General features: G+C 40.2%; 1 protein-coding gene across 4 annotated transcripts in view; it reads left to right on the top strand.

The window, feature by feature from the left end:
* Nucleotides 1-19,889, top strand: part of frem2a (FRAS1 related extracellular matrix 2a) — a 56,250-nt gene that overhangs the window by 5,709 nt on the left and 30,652 nt on the right. For all 4 annotated transcript variants that reach the window (XM_040150657.1, XM_040150658.1, XM_040150655.1 and 1 more), the window contains exons 2-3: nt 2,135-2,224; nt 14,357-14,503. In XM_040150657.1, the coding sequence (XP_040006591.1) occupies nt 2,135-2,224; nt 14,357-14,503 (237 nt within the window). The remainder of the gene's footprint in view (nt 1-2,134; nt 2,225-14,356; nt 14,504-19,889) is intronic.

The following is a 19,889-nucleotide window of genomic DNA, read 5'->3' as shown; positions in this document are numbered from 1 at the left end:
GCAGACCTTTTAGTGACAGGATGGCATTTGAGTTGCAACACATTTTGATGGTTTCACCAGGTCAGTGCAATTTGAAACAATTTATTGCAATTTGTGCATCTTAAAAGATTAGAAAACTAAAACCTCTCAACAAAAAACATTTCTATACACCAACAATATATAGAGAAAGATGTGCCACCCAAACTATGAATTTTTGCATGTGTCTCTGTCTGTTTATTAATATTAGAAACAGAATCAAGACAACAATGCCACTGATTGAGGGTTTAAAGTGATGCAATCAATGCAGTATTTCATATCATGCTGAGGCAATTATACACACAAGTAGGAACATTAATCTGCTTGTGCCACAGCTTGGCATAAGCACAGACAGCGGCTGAGAGCACGGAGGGAAAAAGAGCTCTTAAGTGTGCAGGAGACGGACACTTCTGACAACCACTGCGCGACTGCAGTCTGAAAAAAAGGGCACAGATGAGACAAGAGTGCAGCGACAAAGAGAGGCAAGGGGGCAGAGAGAGCAAGTAAAGTGGAAGGGAGTGCAAAGGAGACAGGAGAAAAGGGGGCAGGGTGGATGTGTAGGTGGCATGAGAGAAATAAAGAATGAGGGAAGGGGCGTGAGAGAGTGAGAACAAAATGGCTCGTCAGAGGAATCAGTCAGGTGAAAGAGACATTCTCTTGCTCTTTATTTACTCATCCTATTTCCAGGGCACATCCCACGAGACTTTCTCTTTAAATATTTGATGAACAGTGTGCCCCTGGTTCACAGTGTTGACTTAATATTTGCAAGGTCCTCAGGTTCAAGGCTGCGTCACAACACAGAGGTCCTTTCCTCGCAGCCTCTCCCATACGATCACATCGGTGCTCGCTAATGTGAAAAGATGAACGCTAATCCGACAGTAAAACGCTGTAATTGTTGCTTACATCGCTGCGCAATGTAAAGGGGTTATACGTTTTTTTGGCCGTGCTTCCACGTTAGAAGGGAAGCAGGAGAGGCGGCAATCGCAGGAAGCCACCTTAGAGGTTCAAGATGCGTCCCAGCCAGGAGTCAGGGGTTTATACTTTCATGAACCTCCTTCCTCTTACATCTATTATTGAAGGAGGTGGTTTCGCAGGGGCCAAGCCCTTTCACAGTCTTGATGATTTTTCTGCACTGTAATAGATGTTTCTGGAGAACGGTGGAAAAAAAAAAAATGCAGGCAGAGCCCTGTAATTCAGAGAAGCTGGAGAAACAGCTGTGGAAGTGTAGGTGCCCGCTGCTATCCTGTTTTTAACATTCTTACACCCGTCTGTCATTAAACGTCCACTGTCACCTGGTTTTGACACAGAGAGCTGGCAGGTCCAGGATTTAGATGATGTCTGTTGCCTTAGCTTGAGCTGCCTCGGATTTGAGGTGGTGGCCTTATCGTCCTGGATAACAGATGCATGACTTTCAGAATGCTTTCTCTGGTAGAAAATTGTTCATGCTGGGTGCTGATAAGGGATTAAATCAGTGTGATACTTGAGACCTGCTGTTACTGTAGCTGATATGGTGCTGAAGCAGGACAGCTTACATCTTTGAACAATTATGTGACAGAGAGAGTGTTTGAACAAGCCATAGAGCCATAATACAGCTTCAAAGTGGGTTTGAGGCTATTTTTGCAGCCAGCATGAAACTTCACATGAAAGTTTTTTTTTTAATCTTAAAATGCAAATTGTTTCATAAATATATATATTTAACCTTGGCACGGGCAAATATCTTACCTTATATACAATTTACGATTTAGCCTTCACCCTGCTTTAAGTCAGAGCAAGGTGATTGTTAAAATTTTCATCGTGCATCATCTCACATTGACACAACAGTGTAACACTTCAGTTTAAAATGCAGAGTGCAGTGGCCCTCATTTGCATTCTGTCATTAATTATATCAAAACATTTGTTGTTATTTGCTTGTCATCTCTGTGTGATCTTTGTGTTTGTCGTCCTTTGTTGGTTTTCAGGTGACAGGGTTTTATCACATTTGCACCAATTTCAGTTTTTTTTGTGCTTTTTCCAGCTCCGATTTTTACACCTGTTTTTATCACTTGCATGTTTTCTGAGACTCACAAAACAAAAAAACAAAACAAAGCTAAACTAAATTAAAGTTACTTTTCTGTTACAGCTGACATTGATGACCTGAACATCTGCTATGTGTTGCGGAATGAGGAAAATGCTACATCTGATCTTTTCCATTTCTCTGTTGAGGATAACGGTAAGATTTCACCTTTTATCTTTCGTATTTGCATTTAAGTTTTAGATACTTCTTCTTTATCCAGAGAGACTTAACACTGAATGAGCAGAAATATCCTGAATGTGTTTCCAAATGACATTTCAATGGAATTGTGATAAACACAAACTGGCTTAGGTGAAGATCAAACCTGTCACTCACCGGTTTTTATCCTCTCCCTGGGTGAATTTGGAACTCCTCTCTCTGAGTTTCTACGGTAGCTGTCAGGGTTCAGAGAATCACCTTTTACGCATACAGTGAGTCACAACTCATGATTGTGACTGCTATTTGCACTGACTTCATTTCATTCAGGATTTAAAAAAAAAAAAAAAAATCTGCATAGGTCAACAGAGGCCCTCCTCCTGTAACTGTAAGCTACAGATGACACTACGTCTTACTAGCTTACCGGTGGCTTCCAGTTTCATTAAAGATAGAAAACTGTTTTTGTGTTGCTGAGATTAACGCGTGTCATTTTCACAGTTCAATGATTTAATGAGACTGCCTGTGTAATTTGTGAATATGACTGCCGGATATGTCAAGCGGCATTAGTGTATATTCTGTCTTGATGCGAGGCTGATTTGTTATGGCTTTTTTCGTCCGCATAGAGAAGGGAATTTGAACCACCTATTGAAAAAACAAGCTATAAATGACTTGGTCCAAATTGTGCAAATGGCAGTATATGCACTCTTACCTCTAGAAAACTTGCAGAAAATAACAAGATGCTTTCATCTCCTCTGTATTTCAGTATCATATTTGTCTTCGTCTCTACTTCTCATGACTAACCTGAGATGCAGAATGACTGCTGTTTGCTAAGTTATGCACATGAAATAGCTACTTTTAATGTTGTAAATTTTGTTCTCTATGTGTGCTTGCCATGTGCACAAATTAGCATCCTTTTACTGAGGCTGCAGCTAATTAAGCAGTCTGCGGCTGGGAGCCTCATATAGGAAATTTCTGCAATTGACGGAGAGCTCAAGAGATGGCTGTAGTTGTTCAAGATCAGCAAGCTCAGGGAAGAGAACCAAACAAGTAATTACATTTCCAAGCATTTACTAAAGCTGCAATCCAATTCAAACTGTGAAAATCATTTGAGTATTTATATCAGTGAGCAGGAAGAATGAATCAAGAGGGAAAGCACAAGTATTAAGGGAAATGCCCTCCATGTGGGACAACAAACATATGGAGTGACATATAAAGTATTACAAATGTCTAGATTTCATCTAAAAAAAAAATCGACCACGATGAATGCTTTCATAAAACCTTCACATTGTGATTGAGGTTCAAGTTTAAATGTAATGACCTCAGAAACACAACTCCCAGTCCACGCTTGTTTTAAAACAGTCAGAAAAAAGGTTTATGGGTTTACTTCTTATTGACTTCTGCTCCATTTCTCTTTATTATTTTTTAACTAATTGACTGGTGCTCACTAAAAAAGAAAAAACCAGGTTGATTACATTTTCTCAACTCTGCCACAGCCTTACTGTACACGTCCAAATGTGCAACTACTTTTTTTTTGTGTGTGTGTGTGAAAGTTAGAAAAAAACCAGCAGAATGTGTAGTCACACTTATTACATGGCCGTTTGTGCCATTTGTGCAGTCGTCCCTTACATGCAAAGTAAAAAGAAGAGGAGTGTGTGTAATAGCACACGTGGTTAGGTACAGAATGCAGTTTGGAACAAGTTGCAAGTTTCTCCGGTAAGATAAGATATGATGGTAGTAAAGTAGAGACTAAGCACGCACAGAACGACTGATGGAGAGCGTCCTAAGCCTCCCATCATTGGGGTATTTGAAATTAATGGTATTGGCAGCGAAATTCTCAGCTTCACATTCAGAAACTCGTCCAAATAACACAATGCTTCTCTGGCTCACAGGACTACAAGACTATGTATCATTGAGTGTGAAATTAAAGTATGATGTTGAGGTCACGAGTCACTTTTCAAGGTTATTTTGTTCATCACCAGGGCTGGGTGGGCTCTTCAGTCAGAAAGGGATATAACTGTCATGTTTAGATGGTGATTTTGTCCTTCAGTTTAAAACTAATCTATGTCTTAAACGCCTACACCAAAAAATTGAATGTGCTTTCCAAATTACACAAGAAGAAAAACCATGTATTGCACGCTTTCATACTTTTCTTCTAAGTGCTAATGCACTTAGAAGAAAATGCTAATGTGTAGAAGAATAACAGTTTCTGAATGCACATGAAAGGAAAAAACATTGACTAATTGATTGTCCATGCGCCTGTAAAGTTCTTAGGTTTTTTTTCTTTTTCTCTGCTCCTTGCATTAGTCTGGTTTAAATAAAAAGGCCTGAGGCTTTTAAAAGGAACTCTGCACTTGAAGTATGTGAGTTTATATCAATCTATACGTTTTGACTGGATATACTTGGGCTTCTTCTCTCTCACGAGAGTTGGTGTTACTGCAGATTGTTTCTGGATATAGAATTTGCAAAGGGAAGCCATAAATATTTGACAAAAAACAAAACAAAAAATACACACACACACACACACACACACAGACACACTGTTAGCATACTGTTAAAAGGCAGCAGTACAGTAAATCACAGCAGTTGGTACAACAAAGTCTGAAGCATCCTTCTCAGTGTCTTCCTTCCCAAAACCCCCCAAATAAACTCCTCCTTGTCCACAAGCCTCTATTTTACAGGAACTGATCATTATGTTCTTGTCATGCATGATTGTACATGTAAGCAGTTTCACCTGTATATGCTGTATACTATGTTATAAAGATGGGTTAAAACACCAATCCACATGTGCACTCACGCAAACAATCCCACATATGCGTGCACAGCAGAGCACAGGGGGGTAGCCGAAAGCTAGGGGGTGGTCAGGCCTCCAGCACAAAGACATGTTTGATATTTAAGAGCCCTGGCAGCATTGTGGGTAATGAGAGCCCTGGGCGTCTGAGCCGGGCAGAGCTCCGAGGCAACCACTGGCAATTACGTGGCTCTATTACAGGCTCATCTACAGGGGGAGAGTGGCAGGAAGCACCTTCTGTCACAGGTTAAGACCAGCTGTAATCATTACAGCCGACTGTAATGGGGCTGGAACACAACTTGTTTCCCAGGCTTCTCTTTGGCTGGGGGGGGGGTGTTCAAGAGAGTTCAAATGTAGCAGCGGAAAACATCGCAAATCAGACTCTTGATTAATTGATTAGTCATTTGGTCTATAAGATGTCGTAGAGAGTCAAATGTTATAAAGAGTCAAAATGTCTTGGTATCCTGTCACTACTACATAAACAAACAGCACAGAAACAAAGAAAGACAGCGAATCGTCATATCTGAGAAGCTCGGAACAGAGAACATTATGTATCCATCAATTATCACAATAGTTGCTGATTATATTCAGTGGATTGACTCATTGACTAATTAACTAATTGTGTCGGTTCTCCTTAAAAGGCGGGTTCACCCAAATTACAAAAACACACATTTTATCACTTAACTCTAGTGGTATCTAGCCATACAGAGAGTTTGGTTTTCTCTTTCCAGGATGTGAGTTATCTGTCTCTATGATCTCTGCCACCTACATAATACAGCGTTGCTGAATGGAATTTAATTTGTGGCGCTCGCAGCAATAAAAATGTCTATCTATTTTTAAAAAAATCAATAGCAACACATCCATAAGCAATGTTGCAGTTACTCTGGCACACACGCAGACTTTGCTTTTTACTGTTGTTTGTTTAATGAAACAAAGAAAAGTATAATATAAAAACTGTCGGCAGTGAAATCTTTGGATTATTCAGTGTGACGGGTGTGTTGTGTCTGAAAAGAGCTGTTGCTTTTACAATTTCAAATTTCAAACGAAATTCTGTTCACCTCCACTGGGTAGTGGCAGAAACCTGAGTTATGGATATTTCAAAATCTTGGTAAAAAAAACAAAAACAAAAAACAAAACACAACAAAAAAAACGACCTAAAAACTCGATGCATGGCTGGATACCACTGAGGGTAAGTGGGAAAACATTTTTGTTTTTTTCCTGTTGCTTTTGTTTTTTGTAATTTGGAGGACTTTTATCTTAAATGGCAACAACCCTGCTACTTAAAATTCCATAGATGATGTAGTGGTTTGTCATTTTCATTTAGTTAAAAAAGTAAAAAATATACATTCTCACACGGACAGATCATTTCTGAGGGAAGTAATTGCTACACGTTTCTTCCCGACCCTTCTTCTCGTCACGGCTTATTTTCTGTATGTTTTTCCTTCCGCGGCAAATGAGATGGATTGTTACAACAAATTCCTTTCATCCCATCCTCACCCCTCCCTGCCCACGAGCAGCCCCGACATACCACTGCTTTATCTAGAGTAACGATGACACTATATCCCCTTAAAAGGACCCTCTGCAGTTTTCATAATCCCCATTTCATCCACGCTTCACTGCGCACGATACACATCACATGCATTTCTTGGTCTTCGCAAGTTTCTCTTGAATAACACAAAATACTTTTTAGTGCAACTTTTCCCTTGTTGGTGTTAAACGACTAATTATCACCACAGACTACACTGCAAGCGCACCAGTACTTTATCATCAGTTATGTCTGTGTATGACGTGTGATTGGGTGTGAATCCCCTCTGTTCAGAAGGCCTTTCTTTTTTTTTCATAGAAGTATTGCCAACAATAGATTACAAAATGACCTCCTCAGGGTGCTTTTTTTCTATTAAACTGCTGCTCCACTAACTATAAACTCCTCAATAACAATAGCTCAATGAGTCACAGAATCTGATTATATCGTGGCTCAGAAATTTGAAGTCACCCGTGAACACACCGATTGTAAATGGAATAATCCAGTCGTAGGTTTGTGGATTTCCTGTAATTTCAGGAATTGAAAAACTTGTCTTTAATTCTTTCCAAAGTTGTTGTGCTATTGCTTTCCCCAGTCCTCTTATAATACGCCTCACCGTCTTTGGAAGTTGAGTTCACACCTGAAAGCTCCTAAAAAACAAACAAACACGCGTTTAAACTGGCTGTCGCCATGGCCACAAATGGAGCAGGTTAATCCGTTGACCTTTCTTTTTGTTGTTAACCTGTCCAACTGACTAGGACAGAAATGCAAGGTAATACATCAACATGTAGCACAGACAGACACACACACACACACTCATTAATACATTCCTAGGAATTAAGAGAGGATTCTCTTTATCTGTCTGCATTCAGGAATTTACTGTCATCCAATTCTCCCGGGGCCCAACTCTTCCTTCTTTATCCTCTTCCTCTCTCCCTTCTCACACTGTCAGTCTTAGATCTCGTCGGATGTGTTTAATTAATTCTCCATTCTTTTACTCCGCTCAGCTCTGTGTTTATTATAAATGTTTTTCTTGAGTGCTGTTTTTATCTGTCTCACCGCCTATCAATATCCTCTTTTCCTCTTGAGGTACGGTATTATTAGGTTGCCCTCCCGTCTCATTGAGCTTAATCTGAAGTATGTTGTGTTTTATTGTGCCGAGTGTCGACTGTCTTAGGCACCAGCATTTGGCACCACCGTCACACCCTTGCTGTTTTTTCCTGCTGTTTTTTTCCCGCTGTTTTTCCCTGCCATGTCTGTCTGTCAGCGTCGGTGCTGCTGGATGTCTCTGTGGTAGGATTACAGCACATTCTGCAGTTGCGAATGTTGCTCGCGATGATCTGCATCTCATTAGAGTGTTGAGATGAGAGCGTGAGACTTGTTGAGAGATGTGTAGGGGTTTTTCATCATGTAAATCATCTTTGATTCTCCATTTCTCTAAGCTTGACAACTGGTTCACTACACATACATGACTCAACACCCTCTAATCTCAAGAATAACCAAAAAAAGGGATCTTTTCAATGCGTATTTTGCCACTGAAATGTTATGATTTACATTTTTAACTATATGAATACATTGATCCTAATTACTGGCATTTTTCTTTCTTTTCTTGAGTTTTTCTGTTACCTTTTCTTCATCTAAATTTCGCTCGTGTCCTTCGTCCTTGTTATGTGATTTTCTATACATAATGAAACTGTAGGAAAGTGACAATTCTGGCTCACATTATTTTTTTACTTTCTTTGCATGTGTCATCACTGCCCTCTCTGCTTCCTGTTATTTAACTTTTAATGGATCCTGATGAACCTTCAGTTTATATTTAAATCACGTAAGCATTACAATTTAAAGCGATACTGCATTTGTACTTTTCTGTTCACATTGCTATATAAAAGTACACAGCACTGGGGAGCTGTTCTGAGCTCTGCTTTATTATAAAATAATAAAAACCATACATCTAAAACTAAAAATTAGGGAAAGCCACTCTCTGGCAAAATAAGATTTTCTTCTAAAGAGTTGGAGGAGATAATGGAGGGAAATGAGAGAAAGAAAGTGGCAAAGAGAGACCAGAGATTTCAGTAGCTAGTTTATCGTCTCCACGCTCAGACACAGTTTGTCCTCAGGAGTGCTAGTAAACATCCTGAGATACATTAAACCCATCCCTCTATTAAATATTATATTAGAGGCATGGGGAAACCTGAAGCTGGAGTGATAGGCATGCCGGTTTTCTGCCTCTGTCATGTCCCCAAAAGAATCGTTCAGGAGGACAAATGCATTTAGGTGTCGTTATTCCTCTGACTCTCAAAAACGCACATAGACATGCAGGCACTTGCACACAGATGCCGCTGTACGTACGCACAAATGCACAACTGTAGAGGAGCAGACACACACATAGACCCTTAAGGAAGTCGCCATTTCTTTGGCCCTGAGCCTTCTCCCTTTGAGCTATGCCAGGGGTCATATACGGCTGTCTTTGTAGGAACATCAGTGAAAAACCTCAGGGATGTTAAGTGTATCACAAGAACTTCAAAGGAATGAAGATTCTCTGCCCTAGATGTCAGTTTCCTATGGTTTCATGTGCAAGGATGCTTAAGGTGTTTCTGCAACACACTCATGCCTGATGGCTATTGTATGTAGAGAGGAAATGATGCATTATTCTGTCGCACCCAACTTTTACCTCTTTAGGATGGGTGGGTGGTGGTGGGTAATTGCATGTGCACTTCACTTCCTTTGTTGCCAACGGGCACGCATACACACACAATCGCATACAGTATACAGTGTAACGTATAATACTCCCCGATATAAACGGCAGCACCATATTCGTCCTTGCATTTGGTTCGGTTTGAGGTCGTGCGAAGTGACTGATCAAACGCCGGTGACTAGCGGGAATAATTACCCACACACATGTAAAGTGGCAGTCCAGACAGCCAAAATGTATTTGATCCCGGTAAATTAACAACAAAGAAGCCTCGTGCACATTAGCGTCAAGTTTTGCCCTTGAGTTGAGCAGCATTTTAAATACATGTGTTTGCCCAGGGCCATGAAATCCTGGTCAGCCTACTGATATCTCATCATACCTTGGGAGATATCCACTATCAGGCTGCTCGCCTTGGGCAAAGTCTAAATGCAGTGGGATACACACGTACAGCGCACGCGCACACACGGACACCAGATTATGGCGCTGATAAAAGACGTGCAAAATGACCTAAGAAATAAACAGCTGAGTGAGTAAGCCACATGACTGTCTTTGCGATCCTCTTTGCCGCTAGTTGCAGAAATGCCAAACCCGCCAACATTGGCACAGTGACTGCCACACACCTGTCGGGATAAATTAAAAGGTAATAAAACATCCTGAGGGGGAGTGTGATATATGCAGTTTGTCAGCCATCGGAAGTTATGTAGAGTGCACACTCCGGTCAACTGGATGGTGTGTGGGATCCTTTTACTACTGAAATATTACTGGTAATCTATTTTAGCAGAAGTAATGTCAAAGTACTTCACATGCAACGTACTTTGTGAAAAACAAAACACACTGCCAACCGAACAAATAGCAGATATACTGATTACATCCTGGTCCAATGATTCTCAAAGCTGTTCCATGCTGAGAAAGTTCATCTATTTGGTTGCCGATTGCACTGGAAGTTGGGGACTTGTATACAAAGGGGTTACGCAAGGTAGATTGAGACGTACCAGTGAGGGAATGGCCGCACCGCCAGCAGCAGAGTAGATGTACTGAACAGCAGACGGCAATGTATCGCTGTGACAAATTTCCTTTGATATTGGGTGTGAGGTCTCAGGCATGTATGCACATAGACACGCAGCTGAACCCTGACTTTTTTTAAGAGCGAAGCCAAAAGCTTCATTAAAATGTCGAATTTTAAAAAAATCGATGTTAATTTATCTCACGGCGATGTTTCTAATCTAAGTGTCATTTTGACATGCGTGGCTGGCTGTTACAGTGCATGCTCCAACAGTCTCTGTCATTAAAAGCTACAGTCCAGCACAAAGAGAGGTGCGCTCATAAAGGATAGGTCCCCCTCCCGTCACGATTCACCACACACACACACGCACATGCTTCACAAATACGAATCTGATCCGAAGATTTAATTTGGCAATTTTGAGATCATGGTCTCTGGGTTGCAGGAGAAGTGTCTATTCACATTTTCACAGGCTGTTTTATGTATTTATTGTGCGAGGATTTCAGTCTGATTTCTTTAGTCTCCTGATAAGAAACTTAATTGTCTGGCTCGGCGACATGTAACATACAGCATATAGCATAAAAAAAGGTTTTACCATTATGTAAAGCATCAAATGGACACTCATCACTTAATGACATATAGTATAGCAGAGCTACAAATGCCAGTAAAGTGGTTGTAGTGGTGATTTGGTTGGTTGGTGTTTTAGTGGTTATGGCCTTTTGGCGAGAAAAGCCTGAGTTGGTACTTGCTTGGCTGTTATACAGTATGAATATCATTATATATGAAAAACAGGCACCTTCAGCACCCAGTACTGCTGATGTTTGCTACCCTATCCTTATTCAGTGTTTCTTTTTCTCTGAACTCTGACTTTTCAGTTTGCTTTTAAGCTAACTCAGACAGAATATGCACGGCAGCTCAGTGGACTCAGATCATAAAAAGCTTTGACTGAGGTCATAATCAGATCAAGAATTTGATAACAGATTCTGCCTTACAAAATCAAAAAATATTTTCAACTCCACTTTGACTTCAACACTAACGCATCCTGACTTTGCAAAGCCTCAATTTTTATGACTTGAAAGACTCGTTCCTCTCCCTAAGCCCAAAGTGTGAGAACCTAGGCTGATGCTTAGCAGCATATTCAGAAACAGAGCAGATACTCAGGCCTGGCTGAAGGTTAACACTTGCTTTGATGTGCTTTTGAATGATTGTACCTTTATGGCAGGTTTAGGGGTCAAGGATCTACAAATCTCTAGAGAGAGAAGGTTAGTGAAAAAAGAGAGATGGGGGTTACTGTGGGATGAGACCTTGCAGTGATACAATTTGTAAGAAAAGACATTTTATTTAAAAAAGAAGTGAAACTTGCTATGGCCAGGCAAACTAAAGGACAGCAGAGCAAACAGTTGCCTATCTACATCCAGCAGACAAGCAGCAACATTACCACTCATTTAGAGTTTTGTCTCTGGCTAGATGAGGAATGTAAGTTCAATATTCACTTTCCTTATATCTCAGCTCTGATTAGGTCTCACTGGCTTCAGAGACACAAGTTTGACTTTTTAGCTTTCTGCTTTCTTGTGCGCTCTTTGGTTTTGGGCAGGTAGAGTACAGCTGATAAAGCGTTTAGTTTTTTTGTTTTTTGTTTTTCTTTTGCTGAAAACAGCTGCCGGCTAACGACAACATTAAGACTGAACCATACAGTAATATGTGTGCCATGTGTAAAACCAAAACAATGAGCTAAAAGAAACTAAAAAGTTCTATCGAGGCAGCGTTGGTTAACATACTGTATTTCTCACTGCTTCATCACTGGAAGTAACGTTTTCACATAACATGTACCCATTTGCTTCAGTAATATTACATAACAATTATTGTGGAGCTTTAACAGTGATTGTTAATCTGATGTTTATGTTCATCAAATAACTATTAGACTGTTTGCGTTTAAATTTTAAGTGACATTAAAATGTAAGCAGAAATATGATTTAAAATCTGGTGAAGACATATGATTCAAAATGTAGTTTTTTTATGAACCGCATGTGCCACAATGAAAATATAACGATAAAGATATTTAATCTGTTTTGCCAAAGGTCATTTTGCTCAGTTACCAAGTTTCAACATTTGACCATAAAGTTGAGACTCCATAGACTCATCTACATTATCCGACCCAGGAGCTGGGTGTCTCACACCATGTCAAACAAGATATGATGGTTTCCATGATGACATGCAGCACACCGTTCACTAACTGAACAAATGTTAAAATTCAGGAGGGAATGGTGAAAAACTTCATAATAGCCTCATATAGATTATTCCATAAAGTAGATCCAAGATCACAAGCAAGCATCCAAAAAGGTGCTGTAGCATCAAAGTTTTTTTTTCCTGCAGATTTCTCTGAGTGTCCGGATCCTTTGAAATTAACTGAACAGAAACTATGATCCTTAATTAGTTAAAAAAAAATAAAAAAATAAAAATTTGTGGTGAGTTTTTGTTGGGAAAGCCTTTGAAAGAGGGTGTAAAGTGAATTTAGCTCTATTGAGGAGGATTTCAAAGCTGTTTTTTTGTATGGTCAGCACATGTGAGAGGTCTTTTATCCTTCTGAAAGGCTGGAGGAATGAGGACAGTTTCAAACCCACAGATTCAGTCCTTATTGTCTGTGCACAGCTCCTCACCTCCAGTGGGAGCTCACAGAGAAGGACTGTTACACTCTCACAAACATGTACACATACACACACACACAGACACACACACACACACACACACACACACACACACACACAAAGATTTCAGGCAGCTTATGCTGCCTTTACTATCAGGGAGGTGGGAGGAAGGTCAAGGTTGCAGCGAAGTTGGAAAAGAAGAGTTGTGTGTATTTAGAGTGAGTGTATGTGTGCGATTTTCTATTTGTATTTATGTTTTGTTTTTTTGTTATTTTTGATGAGGATAGGTCAATACTCTTATTCCCTCCCTTATCAGTGTGTCAGAATGTAGGATTAGTCAGAGAGTAGCACCCCCTTTTTTGCACAAGGAGGTTTGAATAAGAAGACCACCCGGCTGCCATTTGTGACCTCTATGATGATGGAGGTAAAGTGCTATGCTCTGTGTGCTTTTAACAGCCATACTGCTTCAGCCTTTTAGGGACATAAATGACTTGAAAGAACAAATAGCTTTGAAATCGTCTTCAATAGAACTAAGTCAGATTCTGACAGCCTACAAATGACATTTGCGCAAACAGTCCTCCACCTCTGCATTTCCCTTTGCCGGTAAAACATACACTCTCTGTCATTTAGTATAGCACTCTACGGGCATGCCATGCATAGTTAAGCGTTGTTCTTCACTACACAAATGCAGGGGAAAGAAGAAGATCCCTCCTCCCCTAGTTTTATTCCAGTTTTACAATGTTTTGTCATGATTTCCATTAAGAACTCCATCCTCTTCCCCAGCAGTAGGTGGGTAAATTGGCCACACAAAGCATCCTTCCTGTCTGCTGGTTGAAGTGGCAGCTATCGAGCACTATAAGCCTAGAACTAACGCAACCATTTGCTCTGCAAACCCCTTGCTTTATAACACTGATTGGCCGGCATACTCAAATCCTCAGGATGATATGCTATGTTTGCAGTAAGCGACAGGTACAACAAAGGAGAATGTGAATTTAATTATAGAACTCCTGAAAACCTTGACTGTTACATATAGAAAGATTAGAGATTGTGTGGTTTCTTTAATGAATATATAAATGTTCTGCATCAGATGTGTTATAGGCATTTGGACCACACAGTGAAAATAATTAAAACACTTTTTCTTCATTACAGTTTTACAGTAATTGCCCCCTTGGCTCACAGAATTTCGCCTCATAGTTTCCTTTCCAGTTTTTACAGAATACCGAACGCAGCATTTGGCAGTTAAATCAGAGAAATAAATAAGCACAGACCCACCACAGCACATGCAATATTTCCTTAGAGATCTTAGATAATAAACAGTATGTTCACATTTAGATACTTGAGTTATTTAAGAAGCAACAAATTCTGTCAATTCAGGTAGATAAACACTAAATTGTTAGGGAGAGACTTTTTACATTAAAAACAAAAACAAAAAACGGTTTATAGCCAGGAGTAACAGAATGCCATTATGTTTTTATATATTTTGTCAAGGGGGTAACAAGCTAAAGGGACAGCAGTTCCGTCTGGATTGGGCCTGGATGTCTCTGGAGAAAGAGTATTATGTTGTGGACGAGGAGGACAAGTTCCTGGAGGTGGTGCTCAGACGGAGAGGCTATCTGGGAGAGACTTCTTTCATCGGTGAGTCTGTTTGTCTTTCTGTTTCTCTTCCTTTTCTGATCCAAGAGGACAGACACCACTGCGGTCCAGACCGAAATATCTCAACAGCTGCGTGATGGGTTGCCACAGGCTCTCATGGTCCCCGGTTAATGAATCCTAAACACTTTTCCTCTAGAGCGACTGATTTTGATGCACAATCCATCTATTGGATGGATTAGCATGAAATCAGGTAAACACGTTCATGTCCACCCCAAGATGAATTACAATAAATTTGGCCATGCCCTGACTTTTCTTCTAGCGCCATCATTAGGTCAAAATTTGAATTTGTCCTACATTTCGTTTTTGGACCAGATACTTGCAAAACTAACGGTATTCCCATCAGACACAGCTGTTCTTTGTGTTATACGATATTCGCAATTGTTAGCATTCTACCAAGCTAAACGAAAACGGTGAACAGGATAAACATTATACCTGCTGAACATCATATTAGCAAAGCATATTTGCATTTTGTGAGCATGTTAGGCTGCTGTTAACATTAGGTTTTTCATAGCTCTATGTTCCCCTTTCTGTGTGTAACAAGCATAAAAGAAAAAGTACATAGGAAATACTGTCAAAATGTAATGGAATTCAGGATATAACCCAAAACCTGAACCTTATTTTTCAGAGCTTTTGTTTGTATGATGGTCAATACATTTTGTCATTTTCTAAACTGCAGAAGCGCTATGTACATCACAACCACCTGGAGTGCTGCCCCCCAATACACACAGACCAAAAATATCTGACAGATGAAGCCAAAAGGCAACTGCAAGATATTCTTTCAACACACAGTATAACCAAATTTATCCTCTAAGACAAAGTAATTTTGTTTGGCCTTGAGTCATTTTAGAGTTTATAAAACTTAATTTTTTTTCGTTATGAATTCGAGGAGGCTTGATGAGATAGCGGCGAGGAGAGTATGGTGCCCTGTGCAGAGATGTAACTCTTTATTTACCAGCACATACAGGAAAACTCTCAAGAAAAGGATTTTTTGCTTTTTTCCTTGATGTTCAAATTTAGTTGTCCCAGATGGACAAGTGATTTCTCAGCATGTCACAGTCAGGACAGGAAATAGGCGCAAAAAAAAAAAAAGTGCGTGTCAAAAGGCAATAAAAATGCATTCCGGTGAACTGTGGATATGACAAAATCCACAAAGAAAAAACAGAGCATAAATAATGGTGACATTACTGAGGTTTGATCCAATCATTGATAAAACAACATCACTGACATCATTAGCTTCACAATTAACAGAGTTGTTGAGCCATCATCTCCTTGTCTCCAAGTAAGGCAAAGCGAAAGACATGAATAAACGCTTGTTTGTTCATGTCTGGTTGACTTGGTTTGCAGGGCTCCAATACACCAAGCTGAGTCGTCAGCCATTCAGTGGTGTATGGCCGACCGGCCTGAAGTTTTCACAGTGTGTTCAGCACTGTTGGCACTTTTAAGTGCACGTTTGACCAACTGAGCACACTGATCCGGCTTCAGAGTCTGACTGGCTGTTCCGTCTGGGGAATTCATCCTTTCAGCACAGTTTCCTCCTTTTTTCACCTCTGCCTTTTATTTTTCTTTGCACAAGCTGACAACTTAAGTGCAAAGCCGAACATTTTGGTGAATACTACAAACTACTATGCATGTTCTCAATTTGTGTTTGCTCCATATCACGAGACTATTTAGTCAGATTCACAGTGGCTTGAAAAAGGTTGGCTAGTTTGTCTCTCCATGATGTTACTTGGAGTAGAAACATAGTTGCTGCAGTGTTTTGCAATGGGTAATGCAACTGTAGACGGTCAGATGCCAGTGTGTCAGTTGGTATCTTGTCAAGTTGTTTTATGTAGGTGGGTTTGATGCATCAGCGCCCTAAGCAAAAGCATGAAAGAAAGAGTAGGGAACAGACTGAGATGACATTAAGATCAGTAAAAATATAAAGCTGCACTTTCACAATTTTACTTAAAGCGACTTAGTGTACAGTTGGCTTTTTGAAACAGGCTCATCAATGTCTTGTTCTTGGGAAAAGCTGTCCACTGTTCATAAGAAAGAATCGCTGTTACATTTTCTTCCAAATTAGCTGTTATGACCTGTTATGCTCTTAAAATTAAGCTTATCATCAATCTAAGGTACTTGTTGACTTGCCTTAGGTAGCATTTTGCCTTAGGTTGCCTTTTAGCCATATAGCTAAAATCCGTAAAATGTCTTGTCACAGCAGTCAGCAGTGACAGCAGGAGCATTTTGCCCCCGTCTAGAGGTCTGAGGATAAGTGAATCTTCAGCAAACTTATGGCAATGAAATGAGTTTGGTGCCAGTTGCAACACTTGTCGGTCTACAAAACGCAACAAACACACTGCTGGCTCTTTGCATCTCAAATTTAAAATCCAGTCAGCTACACAACCGTCAATGCCAGAGATTTTAATAAGCTTCATTTTTTTTTGTGACTTGGTGTTGGAAACAGGAGCTCAGCATGTTTTTGTGCTTATGTCTGAGTGTTTGTGCACATACCGTTAGGTAGGTTAAAAGGATGATGATGATGTTGTCTCTGAATGCTCGCCTTAGCCCTCACTTTATCATGCTTCAGCTCATTCGCCCTGGAAGGAGCAGCAGCTGTAAGCAGCTTTTACTCTCTCCCACCTCCCATCATCATTCTGATCCCTGTTAGTCACTTGGTCAGGTGTTAGCATCACAGTGTAGCAGTTTATGTGAGCTTTAAGACTTGTCAACTTGTGTGTGCTGGTGTGTGCGTGATTCCCCTCGGGAAGGTTTTGAGCGTATCTCTGGGGCACACATGAAAGCTGCGTCCTGACTCTCATCTCTTTACACAGTTGATGGGTGACCACCTGGTTATCTCTGACTACACACACACACACACACACACACACACACACACACATTTTCACGTTCAAGGCTGGTTTTTACATTAACATGTAACATGTCGACATGGTGCTGCTAAAAAGCATCAAGTCAAGTCAAGTCAGGTCAATTTTTATTTACAGTTTTCATGTACAGCAGGTCTAGACCGAGATCCAACATTGCCCCATGAGCAAGCACTTGGTGACAGTGGCAGGGAAAAACTCCTTTTTTATCAGGAAGAAACGTTGAGCAGAGCCGAGCTCTGGGTGGGCGGCCATCTGCCTTGGCCAGTTTGGTTGAGGGGGGGGGTAGAGCAGGAGAGAAAGAGAGAGAGCAGGAGGAAAGAGAGCATAGCACAATACAGGTTCACACAGAGATGTATAATAATAATAATAATAATAAATAAATAAATAAAAAGACTCATGATAAGACTTATAGTAAGACTAATAATATTAATTGAAGCAGTGGGTGTTGAGCAGGATCATGGGGACAGTAGGTGGTTTGCAATCGCAGATCCAGACTCTGCAGCTCCGGAGGCAGAAATACCTGCAGTAAGCGGCAAGAGGAGAGAGAGCGAGATAGAGAGAGAAGAAGCCAAGTTAGTAAAATGCATTAATGGGATTGAATGAATGTGTACAGATGGAGAGGGAGAGCAGGAGAGAGGGGCTCGGTGCAACATGGGAAGTCCTCCAGCATTCTGGGCCCATAGCAGCATAACCAGGGGATGGTTCAAGGCAAGACTGAGCCAGCCCTAACTACTGTATAAGCTTTATCAAAAAGGAAAAGTTTAATTCCACTCTTATCATCCGTGTGAACGTGCTCTCCCTTCTAGGCTGACGTAGCTACAACACGGTGATTTGAGGTGTTTTTATGCACCAGTTGGTTTGAAGATTAGAGAGAAGAAAGAGTTACTTGTAAACTTACAAAAGAAAAAGCGTTTTTTTTACTCCATATCACCAAATCCAAGTCACTCAGACTGTTTGGTCTCGTAACCCAAATAAAATTTCTATGTATGCTTGCATGTACGTATTTCTATGAATTTGTGTGTCTACAGTATAGGCCCTAGCGTGGATCTATTCTTGCACAGATGATGAATATGGTCCAGTTTAGGGCAACACAGAATGAAAAACAGAAACGGATCAAAGTCTAATAACTTTCATAGATTTCAATTTGCTGGGCTGGTGAACAGAAGAATGGAGCCAATGAACCAATAATAGAGTGGCAACATACTCGAAATGGACAAAATAGCGGGAACACTATACAACCTAATGCAATCCAATACAATACCGCCACAGTAAGGGCACCTTTGATTGATGTGTGCTATAAATTGAACTCAGTTTTAAGGCCGTAGTTTTCTGTTGTTGTCAAAGGGATATCTCATTAAGAGTTGCAGAGGCTCCACTTGTGTTCCTCTTTGCTAATTTATCTTTCATGTGTTTGGCTCAAGCCTTAATCGTTTTTGAGAATTTTCTCCTTGCCACGGTGGACAGTTTCGCATCGTGTTTGCTGAACTGGCCTCTTCATGAGCTCATGAGTCATTTTTGCCTCGATATTGGTGATCAGTTAGCTATTAAAGCTGATACATACTGCTGATGATAGTCAAATTATAATATTACCCACTTGCGTCAGTGCCTTTGTAATTTTAATTTTCAGGGGATGGACAAAACAACAGAAACACATTTTGAGACGGGACGTTAACTTTTAAGAACAGAATCAAAGCCACAAAGGCAATTTAAAAACTCTCAAAAAAAGCTTCACGAATAACATACTAAATAGATAAACACCTCACTATTTTTTGTAAATGTATGTTTACTATTTAAAGGTGCTATATCTAAGTGTTTGCTATGGCTACATAGCCAACGTTAGCATTAACAGCTGTTTAATTACCAGTCTAGAAATGTTGCGAGTCGGCATAAAACTTCATTTTGTTACTTGCCAAGAGCTGTCCCCGGCGCTGGAAAGCAACGCCAATGTTAACACTTGTTTTGCTTCTATTTCTGTCAAATATTTTTTCCTACTGAAGCTTTCATACTAACCAGCCACGACTTTGTGACATGAGTCAATTACGTGTCCAGTCTGCCCCTCAGTTCAGCATGAGAAGTTCTTTGTATGTTTAGGATCCTGCTGCTTTGTCCAAAAAATTGGCTGACATCTGGTCGATAGAATGTCAGAAAAGAGTGAAAATTGCCATCACAATGCTCGGAGCCCAAGGTGACATAATTCAGTCGATTATTTTGTCCTACAAAACAGTTTAAAATCCAAATATATTGAATTTACAACCAGATACCGCAGAGAAAGGAAGCAAATCCTCACATTTGCAAAGCAGGAACCAGCAACTGTGGCGTTTTTGCTAAAAAAAGATTATTAGATTGTCAAATAAGTTGACTAATTGATTAATCGACTAATTGTTTGAGCTCTGGAAAGGGCTATGCGTCCTACACTGTTGAGCCCATAGGGATATGAACACTCTCAAACACCCTTAAAGCTCAAAGTCAGCACATAAACCTCAGAGTCATTGTTTTATTTCAAA

This window comes from Xiphias gladius, chromosome 17 (assembly GCF_016859285.1).
Source record: "Xiphias gladius isolate SHS-SW01 ecotype Sanya breed wild chromosome 17, ASM1685928v1, whole genome shotgun sequence".
NCBI lineage: Eukaryota > Metazoa > Chordata > Actinopteri > Istiophoriformes > Xiphiidae > Xiphias > Xiphias gladius.
This window is presented reverse-complemented; position numbering and strand designations above follow the sequence as displayed.